We start from the raw sequence: 18,888 nt of genomic DNA, 5'->3' as shown, positions 1-18,888 counted from the left end.
ACGCAGTTGGCGCTAACTAAACATTGTCCAAAGAAGCGAAGTTAGCAGTCCACAATGGAGTGCTGGTACCTACTCTGATGTACGGAAGTGAGGCATGGAACTGGCAGAGAAAGGATGAAAGTAGATTGAATGCTGTTGAGATGAGATACCTGAGGCGTATGTGTGGTAAAACCATGTTTGATCGTGTGAGAAATGTGGAGATCCGCAAAGAGTGAAAGGCTGATGAAAATTTAATCAGTAAGATCAAGATAGGGACACTTGAGATGGTTTGAGCATGTTGAGCGAATGAGCAAAGAAAGAAGAATATACAATGCAAATGTGAATGGTAGCAGAAGTCGGGGACGCCCGAGGAAGACATGGCACGATCAAGTGAATCAGATACTTGATTCGGGCCATGTCAAGAGTCAGAATAATAGAAGAGTATGTATGAGACGATGTATGAATGTGAATGAGGCAAGGAGTGTGTGCCAAGACCTAGTTGTTTGGCGGTCCGTCCTCTCTGCCTACCCCTGCGGGGAAACGGTTAGTCAGTTAAATTTAGATACGGTTTGCACTCATACTTGGAATACATGTAAATGAAAATGCCATTATTAATTCCACTACAGTAGAACCTCGTTAATTCTAAATCCAGCGGAGATCAAAAATCAAATTTCGAATTAACGAATTCCCACGAAATTCAAAATTTTATGAAAAAAAAAAAAAAAAAACGGCAAAAATCGAGTTCCTCGGCCGCCCCTTCAAATTCGGGTGGTATCTTTGGAGTAAACTCGTATTAATACCAATTACTCCCGTTTAAATCGAATTTTTGCAGCCGATTTCCGTCGCGATCGGCCCTTCAAGTTCAGTTATTCTAAGCAAATTCATAAAAATACCATACATTTCCGCGTAAATCAAATTTTCTCGGCCGATTAATGTCGCGACCGGTCCTTTAAACTCAGATATTCGAAAAATACGATATATTTATGCGTAAACCGAAATTTCTCAGCAGATTTTCGTCGCGGCCGGCCTTTTAAATTCAGATATTTGAAGTATATTCGTAAAAATATATCGTATTTCCGCGTAAATTGAAATTTAGCGTTCAAATTCAGTCGCAGTTGACCCTTTGAATTAGGATATTTTAAGTAAATTTCGTAAAAATACGACGTATTCGGAATAAATTGGAAAAAATACGACATTCTAGTGTAAATCGATAACGATTTACGAAATAATAATACTAATTAGGGCGATGTATAACCACGTAAAAATACACTTTTCGGCATTTTACCGTTATGGCTGTCTTTTAGATTCAGATTTACGAAATTTTAGAATTACACAAAACAAATTTTCGTGCGCGGACAAAAATAAATTTCGAATTACGAATTAACGAATTTCGAATTAAAAAAAAAATTGTATGACAAAAATTTTCTGCGGAAATTTTTTTAGTGAAAATTTCGAATTACTCGTTTTTTCGAATTATCGGGGTTCGAATTAACGGGGTTCTACTGTACAAAGTTTCGACAAAAATTTATCGTCCTAAACGTGATTCGTCCCTCGGTATGAGACAGACTGAGGATTAAAGCTTTGAATAATGTAAATCCAATAAGAAAAGTGCAATTAGGATGTATTATCGGCATAACAAGAATCTTACTCACAGACAGGTGTATCTAATTTAAGGTTTTGAACGCATAAAAAGTTAAGTACGGTAAATGTACCCATTCGTACAAAATTCTCGGGAATTAGAAAATTATTTCGTACAAATATATGAAAACATTTATTCTATGGTTTATACAGCACTTCTCGAAGCAGGACATATTTTAATAATTGTTTTTATATTTTTTTGCCAGACGCTGTTGAAATCCCGACAGTATCGAGTAGAGAAACCCCCGAAGGTATCGAAACCCTCATCGAAAAGGCTACAGAGACTCTTAGCGAAGTATCGCTGAACAAAACTGACGACTCCCCGAAACCCAAAGACGTAGACGTGTCTCCTATCGTCGAGGTGGCCAAAGCGAACAGCGTGTCGAGAGCGGTCGAAGCCGTCGTGGTGGTCAGCGCGATCGAAGGGATCGTCAAAGAGGATAAACGCCACGAGAGGAAGAAGAGTTTGGAGCCCGTGAAGAAGGAAGCAGCAGTCAAGAAGGTGGACGGCAAAGAACCTAAGAAAGTCGAAGGCAAAGAACCGGTGAAGCGGGTGGACAGCAAAGAGACTGTGAAAAAAGCAGAAAACAAGGAATCTGTAAAAAAGGTAAATTTTTATTTTTATTTAACCACTCAACATTAGAACGTCAAAAGACGTAAATATGATAATAGCGGTCAAGACATTAGAACGTCTTTTCACGTAAACGCGCGAGATTTAACAAAATTCGATTTATTTCCATCACTAGTATACGGATTGCCATGATTTAAAAAACAGAGTATCGATAATGAATAACGCTACGCGTCTGTATTCAAGAATATCTATGGAACGTAGAGGTGCATTATCTAAGCCGATTGAATCTGTCATCTTGTTCGTTCATAATTTATTGCGTTTCTAAATAATTTATTAAAAATATTTTAGTTTGGACGGTCAATATTTTGAGGTGACTAATAGTTTTTAATTATATTTCTTCAATATATAAAGTGTTATTTCTTTATGATACTCAGAAAATAGTACATTTTTCAAGGCTTTGAAATAATTGTAAGCGATTTTTACATATTTTTGACGTTTTCATAAAATGTATATTTAGAAACGCAAATATTTACGTATAACAACACAATGCTATAGTGGATTTCATAATCTTTCCAAAACATTTTTTAGAATGAGGCTACGTTTCCCAGAACGTGAGTTATGAAGCTTTTAGCAAAACTAAATAACACAAAAATTATCACGTTTAGACAGTTCTCAAAGGAACACATAGTAGATACAAATTTTACAAATATAACTTAGAAGATAGAATGAATTGCAGTAGGTGTTCCCATTCATTAATTTGCTCCACCTTCAATAATTACCACAAATTACAGACTAGGTCCATTTTAAAAGTGAAATGCACTGCTGGTAATTACAGTCACGGGCCGCGTCTGCTTCATACTGTCGTTTTCTTGTGGATTTGATTTACAGTTCATTTCCGTGTAATAGAACACGGTACAGTGGTAAATGTGAGAAATGTGGAGATCGCAAAGAAAGCAAGGCTGACGATAGTAACTTCTCTCACGGCCCATGTTATCTTTGGGGATGCCACGTGGAGGATCTTTTCAAATAAGGGAAAGAGATGTAGTTCAGGGAAGGAAAAATGTATGATGGGTGGGTAGAAATCTGGTGATCAGAGGGTTAGTGGGTCCAGGAGTGGCGGACGTATGGATCCATCCCTCCGGCTGCGGTGGAGGGCGCTGGGTCTAGAGAGTTCAGCTGAAGAGGTCAAATGGTCACTCTCAACCAGTCTCTCCTGATCTCTCATCACTCTTGAAACCGGGCACACACGCTAGTCACCAAAGCAGCGAAACGCTTGGGGCGACCTATGACAGAGGTGTTGGTCCAATAAATGGTTCTCGGAACGGTGGCACCCATACCCGCCTCCCAAATTAAATGAGTAAGATTAAAAAAGGGACACTTAAAGCGATTGAAAGAAGAAAGGAGTGTTGGGAGAATCATCATCATCATCACTTTTGGCTCTACAACCCCTGGTGGGTCTTGCTTGGCCTCCTCAAGAGTCTTCCTCCACTCATCTCGGTCCCGCGCCAGCTCTCTCCAGTTTCGAAGCTCCAAGGCAGACAAATCTTTGAGGACGTTGTCGCTCCATCTTAACCTTGGCCTTCCCAGGCTCCTTCTCCCTATCGGTCTTGAGCTCAGCAGGGACTTTGGTTCTTGGTGCTCGCTCATTCTCTCCACATGACCTAGCCACCGAAGTCTTCCCAGTGACATGAACTTTGTGACGTTTAGCTCCTTAAACAGAGTATAGAGCTCATTGTTATAACGTCTGCGCCAAAATCCATTTTCTAGAACCGGTACGAAGATGCGCCTCAAAATTTTCCTTTCAAAAACATCCAGTGCTCGCTCATTCTTCTTAGTTAGAACCCACGTCTCGGCTGCGTACGTAAGCACTGGTCTAATTAGTGTTTTGTACACTAATACCTTGGTGGTTCTGGAAAGCAGTTTATATGTTTTTGTAGGCGGAAATAGCAGCGGTTTGCATTCACGATGCGCTTCTGGATCTCCTCTGTAGTGTTGTTATTGTTTGTTATCAGGGAGCCCAGGTATGTGAATCTTGGTACCGTTTCTAAATTTTGGCTTCCACGAGAGATGGGGTTTGTTGGGTACATCCTACGGCCATGTATTTGGTCTTCTGCTGGTTTACTACAAGACCCATATTTTTGGCAGAACTTTCAAGATTTATGAAGGCGTCTTGTAAATCATCGGGGTTGGGAGAATGCATGACACAAATGCTTCTTCGAAGCGAAGCTAAAACAAATCTAGAATCATCGAAAATAACAATTACCCATTTGATGACAATGTTATCACCGTCTTTCAATTGAGTCGACTCTTTCGTGCAAATATATTGAGCTTTTACCATTGACCCATCGCTAGTTGGGACGAACTTGCTGGAAGACAAAATATGCTCCGTGCAGACCAACAAAGAGTAGAAAGTAACGCTACTTCCGATCTTGTAACTGCGAAACAACGCACTGTTAATTGAGGTTAATTTTAATGTTCTCGTCCCCTGTCTAGATCATACTTGGTCGATGGTAACAAGATCACATAACTAAATGAATTGAGTGGTGAAAACTATGTACATAATTCCTCAGGCCTCGCGTTGCATTATTTTGACATAAGTTTTGAGTATTTCCGCTTTGCGATCAAATCCAAATAAACGGAATATTTCTGAACTTATTCGAAAACTTAAACCTGCGTTTGGAAAGTTATGAAATATGCTTTCAAATTTAATTTTGAAAGTGAACATAAAAAAAAAAATACAATGGTACTTTATGTTTTTTGTAACTTAAGTGACTGATATATAAAAAGACATGCATTTTATTAGACAAATGTATTAAACTTTAACCGACTTTTTTGTCGTTTCATATGGTGAACGGATATCTCATCAAAATGACAATTCAACACACCTACAAAAAGTGTTATAAAGTCATGAAAAGTGATGAAACAAAAACTAGCCTAAATAGGTTATATAGGTAACTATTAAACCTAGTTTTTGTTTCATCACTTTTAATGACACCATATCACTTTTTAACCTTTCCTTATCTGTGGTGTGTATTTACTACGCATTGCTTCTAATAACTTTAATAACTCTATAAATATAATAAATTCTGGGTTCAGATTTTAGGTATTCCTCCTTTATACATTTATGCACTGAATTAAAAAATAATATTTTTACATCGTTTTCAAATTCAATTAAAAATCGGAGTGTTTTGTTAAAAATCAGTAACAAATACACCAATACAATCAACCGTGTGACACTGTTACGCGAAGAGTGTGCGAGGAAATGACACGCTATTGATGTCCCGCTTTAGTTCGCTATGCGGAAACGTGAGAAATCCACACGTCCGCAGTTGTATTTAGACCATCGATACCTACGACCGCATAGCTGTGTGTGTGCCAGTAATGCTAGCCGCCAGCCAGTTGGTCGCGGACCGTCGTTAGATGTGGACCCCTCGCACGTTTTTTAGCATCTGCCGATGGTTTTTTCATGTTTTCAGCGATTAAATTACAATTTTTATCACTTTTGATATAAAATATAATAAGCATAAGATTAGCTATGAATATTCATATTTTTTCAATATTAAATCGCTTATTTTGAGATGTGTATTGACTACACAGCACCGGAACGCGTGTATTTTTTTAGCACAGTAAGGGAAAGGTTAAAGGTGTGTTGACTTTTCATTTTGATAAAATATCACAGAACGGTTTCATATAAAAATAATCAATTCACAAAGTTTAATAATTTTTTTTTCATATTGCGTTCGGAACCTTTGGTTTCATAACGGTGAACATTTTTATTCTTCTGTGGTAAATTTTTAGATTAGAATATAAAGCGTAGCCTTTTCTCTTTCTAACACCTTTTAGATCATATTTGTCACAGAGTTTGAGACCTATATGAGTTGTTCCCAAAAGTGAACAAAGTTCAATCAATGTTTGGGTTTTATCATTAATGCTTGTAATTTCTTTCTGGCAGGTTGACGCAAAGGAACCGGTTAAAAAGGTGGACAGCAAAGAACCATTGAAGAAAGCGGATAGCAAAGAAGCCGTTAAAAAGGTGGACAGCAAAGAAACCGTTAAAAAGGTGGACAGCAAAGAACCGGTAAAGAAAGCGGACAATAAAGAAGCAGGGAAGAAAGTGGAAGGCAAGGAACCCCTGAAAAAGGTTGACAGCAAGGAAGCAGTGAAGCGCGCTGAAGTCAAGAGGCCGGCCAAGACGCAGCCGACCGTGGCCAAGGTAGCGGAGAAGAAAAAGGAAGATGTGGTCATTGATCTTCAGGGTCCTCCGCTGCCCAGCGTTGCCACCACGGCTCCCGTGGAAGTCGAAAAGGTAAATAAATATACTTTTTTTATTGTCAAAATATATATTAATATGTACGTCATCTTTGGGGTGCTGTGTGGAGGGTATTTTTGGGGAAAGGAAGGAGAGAAAGTTCTGTTAAAGAATGGAATGTGTCCGGGAGTGACGGATGTATGAAGAAATCCGTCCCACTGTCGTGCAAGGCAATGGGTCGAGAGATTCAAAGGGTCTTCGTCAACCGGCCTCTCCTCGTCAGGTCCGCAACGCAGCTGAAGGGCAGAGGCATCCGCCACCTGGAAAAACCTCACCCCTTGGACCTGGGGCACCCCTAACTGACGTCAAACCCATATTTAACGCGTACTGTGTACTCACAAGCAGAGGCGGCTCTCGGAGACCAGAAGTTGAAGGTCAATCAAAAAAAAATAATATGAAATGAGAACTTCCTTCTTCTGGCGTTAGTAAAATTAAATTGTTAATGATAGTTGTAAGTTTCTACATATGTAAATATATATGTCTAAGCAGAATTCTTGCCTGAACAGACTATGCAATAATTACAATAGCGTATTATCCAAGGTTGATATTTTCAGTTACGGACTTACCAAATACAAGAGGTCCATAAAATAATTATTTTTCTCTTGTAACATAAACTGATTGTCACTTTATTTGAATGCGTTTGTCATGATTCAATGAATTGTTTGCAACTTCTTTCGATTTCGGGGACGCCCGAGCAAGACAAGGCACGACCAAGTGAGTCAGATACTTGATTTGGGCCATGTCAAGAGTTAGAATAATAGAAGAGTATGTATGAGACGATGTATGAATGTGATTGAGGCAAGGAGTGTGTGGTGTGACCGAGTTGTTTGGCGGTCCGTTCTCTCTGCCTACCCCAGCGGAAAAAGGCGTGATGGTTAGTTAGTTAGTTCTTTTGATACAATATCCACAGAATTTGACATTTTAACTTTCAAGTTCAAGATGGCTATCGTTTGTCACACAAAAAACTTTCGACCGACATTTTTCACATCTCCCGCTAATACCTTAATGATCCTAGGTTGTAGATATCTCTATATCACCGCGGTCATGTCCGCAAACATCTAAATTTTGTATGATACTAAGCGTATGTCAGACATGATAGTGTTTACCTCCTTTGTCTCTATAGCAAAGAGAAAGAAAGGAGATTGGTTTGGGACAAACTTTAAAGTGAACCACGCTAGGATATGCAATAGCTTCTCATTTGGACGCTAGATGGAACTACTATTTACAATTACCTTTATATTTATAATTACCTGTCCCCTGATATAGATATTTTCCAATTAAATATTCAACAGTTCAACATCGCGATTATTACTTAATAAAATAAAATGTATATTTATTATTGGTTATGTATAACTGTAAATGTGCATTTAAAATAAAATAAATACTATAGATTGAATGCTGTTAAAATGAGATCCCTGAGGCGTTTGTGTGGTAAAACCATGTTTGATTGTGTGAGGAATGTGGAGATCCGCCAAAAGTGCAAGGCTGATGTAAGCGTAATGAGTAAGATTAAGAAAGGGACGCTTAGATGGTTTGGGCATGTAGAGCGAATGAGCGAAGATAGGAGTGTAAGGAGGATATATGATGCAAATGTGAATGGTAGCAGAAGTCGGGGACGCCCGAGGAAGACATGGCACGATCAAGTGAATCAGATACTTGAGTCGGGCCATGTCAAGAGTCAGAATAATAGAAGAGTATGTATGAGACGATGTATGAATGTGAATGAGGCAAGGAGTGTGTGCCAAGACCGAGTTGTTTGGCGGTCCGTCCTCTCTGCCTACCCCAGCGGGAAACGGCGTGATGGTTAGTTAGTTAGTTAAATAAATACTATTGCAGCATATTTTTGGCAGGTCATTGACCAAATGACGTTCTTAGAAAAGCCACCATTGTTCACGAGCTTTAAAGTCGTTTGCTTGTGAGTATCTTCATGTACGAAAGACCAAAGGGTTGCAAGCGCTTGTATGTGTCTTCTTTGGTCTGTGTTATGAATCCACTTTTTCGTGTTCTCAATTGATTAATACATATTTCGTATTCTTTCTTTTCCAGCCTCACGTGTCTGCTCCCGCAGTATTTAACTATGCGGCGGCCGCGCGAGCCAATCTCCCAGCGAAGGCGTCGCCCGCGGCCACCTCGGCCCCCCCTTCCAAGGAAACGACTCCGATCGCCAGTCAAACCGCCGCCGCAGGGAACCAAACCGCATCTGCCAAACAGCCGGCCGAATCTGCCAACAAGGACGCGCCGAGGAACGCCGCGAGTAGCGCAGCCAAAACGAAACCGGCGGAAAAGGGCGGCATCAAAGACGACAAGAGGCCGTTCAAATCCGTCGGCGCTGCCAAAAAGGGAAAGAAATAACACTACCGGTCGTGTTAATAAATCTCCTTTGGAAAGTTTACGGTTAATTGACGAAGACAGACACTGGCCTAGTTGATTTCGATTGATCAATTTTATACTAAAGTTTGACATCGTAATTGAAGTGTTTCCTAACTCTGACAGTTTGATGACGTCGTAATCGAAGTGTTTCTTAAACATTTTGATGACGTCGTAATCGGAGTGTCTTGTAAATCTGGCGACGTCGTAATTGAAGTGTGAGGTAAATCTGACATTGTTATTGAAGTATTTCCTAAATCTGATGACGTTGTAATTGGAGTGTGAAGTAAATCTGGCGATGCCGTAATCGAAGTGTAAGGCAAATCTGACATTGTGTTTCCTAAATCTGTCAGCTTGATGACGCGTCATAACTGGAGTGTTTTGTAATTCTGACACTTTGACGACGTCGTAATTGAAGTGTTTACTAAATTTGACAGTTTTACGATTTTGTAAATGAAAAACATTATAATTGATTGTCATTCTTAAAGTGATCGATTAAAATATGGAATTTTGACAACGTCTTTAAAAACTATGATTAAATCTCGACAGTTTGATGACATCGTTGTAATCCAAGTGTTTGTTGAATCTGACAATTAAAATCGAAAGTGTTTTGTAAAATGTTTACGAAACGGTAAATACCGAAGCGATCACTTTTAGGGTGTTAAGTTCGATCGCTTCCATGTACAGAATGAATTGAAAGTGTTAAATGAATGGGATTGAAAAAAAAAAAAAATAGCGATATTGTTTTTTAGACGAACGATAATAATTTGAGAATCGATTGTTGCGAAGACAAATTTGTTTGGTAGAATATTATACTGTTCATTTACGAATGAATTCAGAATTGAAATATTTGCTAATATTACGTAGTGTACACAATATAAATATATTTGATTTTTTTCTACAAATGTTTTGGCGTCTGTCAAAAAGACGATTAAAAATTAACGGATAGGCAATTTTTATATTCTAAAAAAAAAATTACTTGATTTATTATCTTTTGCGTCACCAAATTAAATGTGTGATTTTTAGATCTATTTGAATTGACAATTTTGTCGCCTTGCAACCGAAATTGAATAACAATTTTTTTTTTTGAGTTATTTAAATGTGCGCGTGTTGTCACTTGCCGACATAAGTTACGCATTTCTTGCGTAAAAAAAATATTTTTATTTCTTTTCGACGCTAACACATTTTCATTTATGATGTTTTAACGTTTCTCTGTGGAAATGTTTTGAAAATACATGAATTATTTAATTCATTCGACCGTTTAAAAGAAGAGTGCGTTAGGTTCTTACTTGCGGTGTTGCGTATTCAATTACTTTTCTAGCTAAGTGCCTCATCATTGCACAAGCATCGTTTTCCCACCATAATGAAGGTAGTTGGAAATATTTAAATATTGTCACGTTATTCGTGACTTGAAAATTATCTCTTTGAAAAAATATATATTTACTCATTGGCATCGATTTGGCACTAATTTTTAACCAAAAATTCGAATTCTGCGTTGATTTTACATGTAAAAAAAATTTATCCGCTCGAGCGATGGAGATTTCCGGGTGATTAATTTTATTTCATAAAAATCACCTATTCAAATTTCGGTAACCACCGTTCGAGCGGTTATCGTGTATTTACTTGCGCAATTAATTTTTGGGTGATTATGCCATGTCGCGCTTCTTCTTGAGCAATTATATCAAGGGCCCGCTAGAACCACCATTGATTGTATTTAACAAATATATAAATTTTTTATCTAACAAATAAATGTATATTTACAGAGATGATATAATTTTAGACGTGTCGAATCATTTGATCGCACCAACAAGGAAAGGTTAACTCTTGTATCCAATATTTTCTTAGCGACGGCTAAGTGAAATAACATATAAGTTAGTGCTACCCGATTGATCTAGCCCATCGAAGCGATATTCAGAAAGAAGCGTTTTTTTGGACGAGTCATCGCGAAATCGATATTTTCACGTATCGAAATTTTTGTATCAATTTCATTTGATCAAAAGCTGAAATGGGTCGAGAATTTGGTCTGTTTTTGAATTGTTATTCAGTTTTGGGTGTTGGGTGACTTTGAGGCGTGCCTAAAATATATTGTCAAAATTAAACGCTGTAATATTGTGAGATATGTGTTATTTTCTAAAATTAATTTAGTTTTTGGTTTTTTATCGAGGAAATGTGGGTTAATCCGTGATGTTTTAATTTTGCCTGATATTCCTATATTCCGAATATGTTTGCAACCGTTGAAAATAGATAATACACGTGACTTTTTGCAAACACATTCGTAATGAAGGAACTAACACTGCGGAATTAGCTATCATATCAAGTAAAGCTAATGTCATGGAATTAGCTAATATGTATTTCTAAATTCTGCTAATGTCATGGAATTAGCTAATATCACAGAATTAGATATTATTTCTGAATTCCGCTAATGTCGTGGAATTAGCTAATGTCATAGAATAGGCTAATAATATCACAGAATTAGCTAATATTTCTTATTTCCGCTAATGTCATAGAATCAGCTTACATCACGGAATTATGTAATATTTCTAAATTCTGCTAATTTCATGGAATTAGCTATTATTTCTGAATTCCGTTAATGTCATAGAATCAGCTTATATCACGGAATTAGCTAATATTTCTAAATTCTGCTATTGTCATGGAATTAGCTAATGTCATAGAATTGTCTAATATCACAGAATCAGCTAATATTTCTAAATTCTGTTAATGTCATGGAATTAGCTATTACTTCTGAATTCCGCTAATGTCGTGGAATTAGCTAATGTCATAGAATTGTCTAATATCACAGAATCAGCTAATATTTCTGAATTCCTCTAATGTCATAGAATCAGCTTATATAACGGAATTATGTAATATTTCTAAATTCTGCTAATGTCATGGAATTAGCTATTACTTCTGAATTCCGCTAATGTCGTGGAATTAGCTAATGTCATAGAATTGGCTAATATCGCGGAAACAGCTAATATTTATGAATTCCGCTAATGTCATATAATCAGCTTATGTCATGGAATTAGCTAATATTTCTAAATTCTTCTAATGTCATGGAATTAGCTATTACTTCTGAATTCCACTAATGTCGTGGAATTAGCTAATGTCATAGAATTGTCTAATATCACAGAATCAGCTAATATTTCTGAATTCCTCTAATGTCATAGAATCAGCATATATAACGGAATTAGCTAATATTTATAAATTCTGTTAATGTCATGGAATTAGCTAATGTCATAGAATTCTCTAATATCACAGAATCAGCTAATATTTCTAAATTCTGCTAATGTCATGGAATTGGCTATTACTTCTGTATTCCGCTAATGTCGTGGAATTAGCTAATGTCATAGAATTGTCTAATATCACAGAATCAGCTAATATTTCTAAATTCTGCTAATGTCATGGAATTAGCTATTACTTCTGAATTCCACTAATGTCGTGGAATTAGCTAATGTCATAGAATTGTCTAATATCACAGAATCAGCTAATATTTCTAAATTCTGCTAATGTCATGGAATTAGCTATTACTTCTGAATTCCACTAATGTCGTGGAATTAGCTAATGTCATAGAATTGTCTAATATCACAGAATCAGCTAATATTTCTGAATTCCTCTAATGTCATAGAATCAGCTTATATAACGGAATTATGTAATATTTCTAAATTCTGCTAATGTCATGGAATTAGCTATTACTTCTGAATTCCGCTAATGTCGTGGAATTAGCTAATGTCATAGAATTGGCTAATATCGCGGAAACAGCTAATATTTATGAATTCCGCTAATGTCATATAATCAGCTTATGTCATGGAATTAGCTAATATTTCTAAATTCTTCTAATGTCATGGAATTAGCTATTATTACTGAATTCCGCTAATATCACGGAATAACCCAATATTTCCCTCATCCCTCTGCAAATGTGGAGTTTATTTCCAACTAAGGTAGCAAAAATGTCTGTAAACGCTATGAATATGGTGTTGTTTGATTTTAATATAGATACTGCTTGATTTTGCAAATAAAAAATATGTATATAAAAATAAAAATACGTATATATTATACAGTAGAGCCTCGATAATCTGCACCTGGACTGATCCAGACGTTACTGTAATCTGAACCGCCAAATGACGCTCTCGCCTCATGCAGAGGCCGCCAGCGCTACGTTTTTCTATAACTACGCCAAAACGAAAATGATCGATTCAAAAAGATGTCGCTGCGTAAATTGACGGATAAAGCATTTTCTTGGTCGATAAATGTGACCCACTATACTAAAATAGTAATTAATCCCTCAGGCCTCTGGCACATAAAATCCAAATAGTTGGAAAATTACTGGTTTTGAAAGATGATGTAATACGCTTTCAAGTTTCAATGTTAAAAAATTAAAAATATATAAAATTATTTTTAATGCAAACATATATAGTTTTTAAAAATGGCACACCTTTAATTTTTTTTTTCTAACTAAAATCACTGATAATGAAAAAAAATAATTATTATAAAAATGTTTTATAAACATTGATGATAACATCGGTGATAACCGCACTTTTTTTTAATCTTATTGTTTAATAATAGTGTTTTAATTGTTCTGTCGTTAATTTGTGGATTTGAATATAAAGCTTTTTTTTCTTTCTCACACACACCATGACAGTAAATGTTCTCATATGAGCTGTTCAAAATCTGCTTGAGGGGTTATATACAATTTTTATATATTCTAAGAAAACTGATGTTTCATTTAATTTTTCTGTACTAATATAATCCGTACATTTGGCCAGTTCGAACTGGGTTAGTTTTTCCGTTGCTTCATTTTATCGAGGTTCTGCTGTATATTTTTTTTAATTTTTGACACTTTGCAAGACGACATACAAAAAATTATCGCAAAGATATATATTAATTTTTTTTTCAAAAAATTATGTTACATATTTTTTTTAATGGTTAAGTTTTTTTTTAGTGTTAGGTGCCTGTGTAACTGAATGATTATTGTAAATTGTTTTTTTTTTCCTTTTTTTCATACTTAAAATGGTGTTAAAAATTATTCGCTAAATAATTATATTGTATTTTCCGTTTAATTATTTTGACGGATGCAATGTTTTTATTTAACGTACTGTAGAACATATTATATTATTTTTTTTGGGTGTATTTTTTTGTTTAATGAGGTTAATTATTATGAAATTATTGGTAATTTAAAATTTAAAAAAAAGACATTGTATCATATTTGTATCTACAAAAATTTTTTTTTTGTTTTTTCATATTTACCTATTTCTCTTACTTAATTTTTTTTTATTATTATTTTAAAAGTTATATATTTTAAGCAATAGGTAATATATTAATTCACTGACAAACGATAAAAAAAAATTGCTTTTCAAAAAAAAAAAACATTTTTAAAAAGTGCTCAAAATTTTTCGTTTATTTTTTATTCATGCATAAAAATTAGATCAAAAAAGTTTAATATAGTGAAAATATGTATATTTAAATCTATAGGTAATAATATATCTTTTATTTTAAGTTGGACATTTTTTTTGTAAAAAAAAAGTACATCATTACTTGAAATTTATATTATATAAATGAACACAATACAAATTTGCTGTGTACATTTTTGAAATTCTCTTTGTATTGATTTGAAGGAGCTTATTCAAAAACAACCCACATTCAAAAATTAAAATTTTTTTGTTTTTTTTTTTTTATCTCGTTTCTGTTTTCAATGGATAATAAATATGTATTTTTTAATTAAGTCGTAGTTAATATTTTTTTTGTATAATATTTTGTCCTTTCCTTTTGCACATTGAAGTATGTAAGTTGGTTTCTTTATAATTTTTCGCAAGCACGAATAACACACTGTGTCACATAATAAAAAAATTCAATGTGGATGTTTGTTTTATTTATTTATTTAACCCACGTGATGATATCGCTAATCCTTACCACTAAAGGAAACACAATCAGTTTTGCTAATGATACCGTTATATTAGTTGAAGAAGAAAACTGGACGGAAACGTGTGGATGATCAAGTATGATAAATTGGCTAAAAATCAAGTCGCTTACCGTTAATTTAAGCAAAACTAAATATATAATTTTTCAATGAGCCAACCAGTAAAATTACACAGATATAATGTTTAATGTCACTGCCCAGTTATAGAAAAATATCTCAGGGTAGTAATTGATGAATGTCCAAGATGGGACCTATATATCAAAGGTATCATGGAAAAACTTATGTATTCCTTTAAAAATCTAAGAAATGTGGTCTATTAAGCTTAATGTCATTCTCGAATTGAATATGGAATTATAGGATGGGGATCTGCTGTATCTAAGTATATACATAACCTGAACACTATTCAAAAAGGAATCATAAAGACCATACTGAAAGTACCCGTAAGAACGCCTTCAATATCAATAGTTTTGATGTACCAAATGTACAACAAATATATGCTAAAAATATGTTAGAATCCTCCAAACAATGTCAAATTACAATTACATAAAAAAATTCCAGGTCATGAAAAAATATGCTTTTTTTGTTCGAACCCAAGTCTGAAATTAGTGCCCATAGAAATGATGATTTTTCCAAAAATTCAACATAATGAAGATTTTGTGACTGATTTCGTTATGGAACATGATCCTTATGACAATTCTCAAGTTTCAGCCCGTTTGGTACCAAAGAGCCTTAAAAAATGGCGTTTTTTGTTCGAACCCAAGTCTGAAATAAGTGCCTATAGAAATGATGATTTTCCAAAAATTTAACTTTATGCAGATTTTAAGACGAATTTCGTTATGGACCATGGTCCTTAAAACTTTTCTCAATTTTCAGCCCGTTTGCAACCATAGAGCCTAAAAAATGGCATTTTTTGATCGAACCCAAGTCTGAAATTAGTGCCCATAGAATAATGATTTTTCCAAAAACTCAACTTTATGCAGATTTTGTGACGGATTTCGTTATGGACAATGATCCATATCACTATTCTCAAATTTCAGCCCGTTTGGAACCAGAGAGCCTAAAAAAATGGCATTTTTTGATCGAACACAAGTCTGAAATTAGTGCCTATAGAAATGATGATTTTCCAAAAATTTAACTTTATGCAGATTTTAAGACGAATTTCGTTATGGACCATGGTCCTTAAAACTTTTCTCAATTTTCAGCCCGTTTGCAACCATAGAGCCTAAAAAATGGCATTTTTTGATCGAACCCAAGTCTGAAATTAGTGCCCATAGAATAATGATTTTTCCAAAAATTCAACTTTATGCAGATTTTGTGACTGATTTCGATATGGACCATGATCCTTATAACGATTCTCAATTTGCAGCCCGTTTGGTACCATAGAGCCTAAAAAATTGCATTTTTGTTCGAACCCAAGTATGAAATTAGTGCCCATGGAAATGATGATTTTTCCAAAAATTCAACTTTATGCAGATTTTGTGACTGATTTCGTTATGGACCATGATCCTTATAACTTTTCTCAAATTTCAGCCCGTTTGGTACCATAGAGCCTAAAAAAATGGCATATTTTGTTCGAACCCAAGTCTGAAATTAGTGCCTATATAGAAATGATGATTTTTCCAAAAATTCATCTTTATGCACATTTTGTGACGGATTTCGTATTGGACCATGGTTTTCATCATTATTTAAAAAAATCAGAACGTTTGGTACAATATAGACTAAAAAAATGGCATTTTTTGTTCGAACCCAAGTCTGAAATTAGTGCCTATAGAAATGATGATTTTCCAAAAATTTAACTTTATGCAGATTTTAAGACGAATTTCGTTATGGACCATGGTCCTTAAAACTTTTCTCAATTTTCAGCCCGTTTGCAACCATAGAGCCTAAAAAATGGCATTTTTTGATCGAAACCAAGTCTGAAATTAGTGCCCATAGAATAATGATTTTTCCAAAAACTCAACTTTATGCAGATTTTGTGACGGATTTCGTTATGGACCATGATCCATATCACTATTCTCAAATTTCAGCCCGTTTGGAACCAGAGAGCCTAAAAAAATGGCATTTTTTGTTCGAACGCAAGTCTGAAATTAGTGCCTATAGATATGATGATTTTCCAAAAATTTAACTTTATGCAGATTTTAAGACGGATTTCGTTATGGACCATGATCCTTTAAACTATTCTCAATTTTCAGCCCGTTTGGTACCATAGAGCCTAAAAAATGGCATTTTTTGATCGAACCCAAGTCTGAAATTAGTGCCCATAGAATAATGATTTTTCCAAAAATTCAACTTTATGCAGATTTTGTGACTGATTTCGATATGGACCATGATCCTTATAACGATTCTCAATTTGCAGCCCGTTTGGTACCATAGAGCCTAAAAAATTGCATTTTTGTTCGAACCCAAGTATGAAATTAGTGCCCATGGAAATGATGATTTTTCCAAAAATTCAACTTTATGCAGATTTTGTGACTGATTTCGTTATGGACCATGATCCTTATAACTTTTCTCAAATTTCAGCCCGTTTGGAACCAGAGAGCCTAAAAAAATGGCATTTTTTGTTCGAACGCAAGTCTGAAATTAGTGCCTATAGATATGATGATTTTCCAAAAATTTAACTTTATGCAGATTTTAAGACGGATTTCGTTATGGACCATGATCCTTTAAACTATTCTCAATTTTCAGCCCGTTTGGTACCATAGAGCCTAAAAAAATGGCATTTTTTGATCGAACACAAGTCTGAAATTAGTGCCTATAGAAATGATGATTTTCCAAAAATTTAACTTTATGCAGATTTTAAGACGAATTTCGTTATGGACCATGGTCCTTAAAACTTTTCTCAATTTTCAGCCCGTTTGCAACCATAGAGCCTAAAAAATGGCATTTTTTGATCGAACCCAAGTCTGAAATTAGTGCCCATAGAATAATGATTTTTCCAAAAATTCAACTTTATGCAGATTTTGTGACTGATTTCGATATGGACCATGATCCTTATAACGATTCTCAATTTGCAGCCCGTTTGGTACCATAGAGCCTAAAAAATTGCATTTTTGTTCGAACCCAAGTATGAAATTAGTGCCCATGGAAATGATGATTTTTCCAAAAATTCAACTTTATGCAGATTTTGTGACTGATTTCGTTATGGACCATGATCCTTATAACTTTTCTCAAATTTCAGCCCGTTTGGTACCATAGAGCCTAAAAAAATGGCATATTTTGTTCGAACCCAAGTCTGAAATTAGTGCCTTTATAGAAATGATGATTTTTCCAAAAATTCATCTTTATGCACATTTTGTGACGGATTTCGTATTGGACCATGGTTTTCATCATTATTTGAAAAAATCAGAACGTTTGGTACAATATAGACTAAAAAAATGGCATTTTTTGTTCGAACCCAAGTCTGAAATTAGTGCCTATAGAAATGATGATTTTCCAAAAATTTAACTTTATGCAGATTTTAAGACGAATTTCGTTATGGACCATGGTCCTTAAAACTTTTCTCAATTTTCAGCCCGTTTGCAACCATAGAGCCTAAAAAATGGCATTTTTTGTTCGAACCCAAGTCTGAAATTAGTGCCTATATAGAAATGATGATTTTTCCAAAAATTCATCTTTATGCACATTTTGTGACGGATTTCGTATTGGACCATGGTTTTCATCATTATTTGAAAAAATCAGAACGTTTGGTACAATATAGACTAAAAAAATGGCATTTTTTGTTCGAACCCAAGTCTGAAATTAGTGCCTATAGAAATGATGATTTTCCAAAAATTTAAGTTTATGCAGATTTTAAGACGAATTTCGTTATGGACCATGGTCCTTAAAACTTTTCTATATTTTCAGCCCGTTTGCAACCATAGAGCCTAAAAAATGGCATTTTTTGATCGAACCCAAGTCTGAAATTAGTGCCCATAGAATAATGATTTTTCCAAAAACTCAACTTTATGCAGATTTTGTGACGGATTTCGTTATGGACCATGATCCATATCACTATTCTCAAATTTCAACCCGTTTGGTACCAGAGAGCCTAAAAAAATGGCATTTTTTGTTCGAACGCAAGTCTGAAATTAGTGCCTATAGATATGATGATTTTCCAAAAATTTAACTTAA

At 35.0% G+C, this 18,888-nt stretch overlaps 1 protein-coding gene across 1 annotated transcript in view; it reads left to right on the top strand.

The window, feature by feature from the left end:
* Paip2 (polyA-binding protein interacting protein 2) overlaps positions 1-12,234 on the top strand; it is a 29,834-nt gene extending 17,600 nt beyond the window's left edge. The window contains exons 7-9 of the mRNA XM_089641730.1: positions 1,824-2,224; positions 6,141-6,494; positions 8,544-12,234. Coding sequence (XP_089497856.1) covers positions 1,824-2,224; positions 6,141-6,494; positions 8,544-8,849 — 1,061 coding nt within the window. The 3' untranslated portion in view covers positions 8,850-12,234. The remainder of the gene's footprint in view (positions 1-1,823; positions 2,225-6,140; positions 6,495-8,543) is intronic.
* The last annotated feature ends 6,654 nt before the right edge of the window (positions 12,235-18,888 follow it).

Source organism: Hesperophylax consimilis, chromosome 17 (assembly GCF_061612785.1).
Source record: "Hesperophylax consimilis isolate HC1 chromosome 17, BYU_Hcon_1.0, whole genome shotgun sequence".
Lineage (NCBI taxonomy): Eukaryota > Metazoa > Arthropoda > Insecta > Trichoptera > Limnephilidae > Hesperophylax > Hesperophylax consimilis.
Note: the sequence above shows the minus strand (reverse complement) of the source record. Positions and strands in the feature narration are given on the sequence as shown.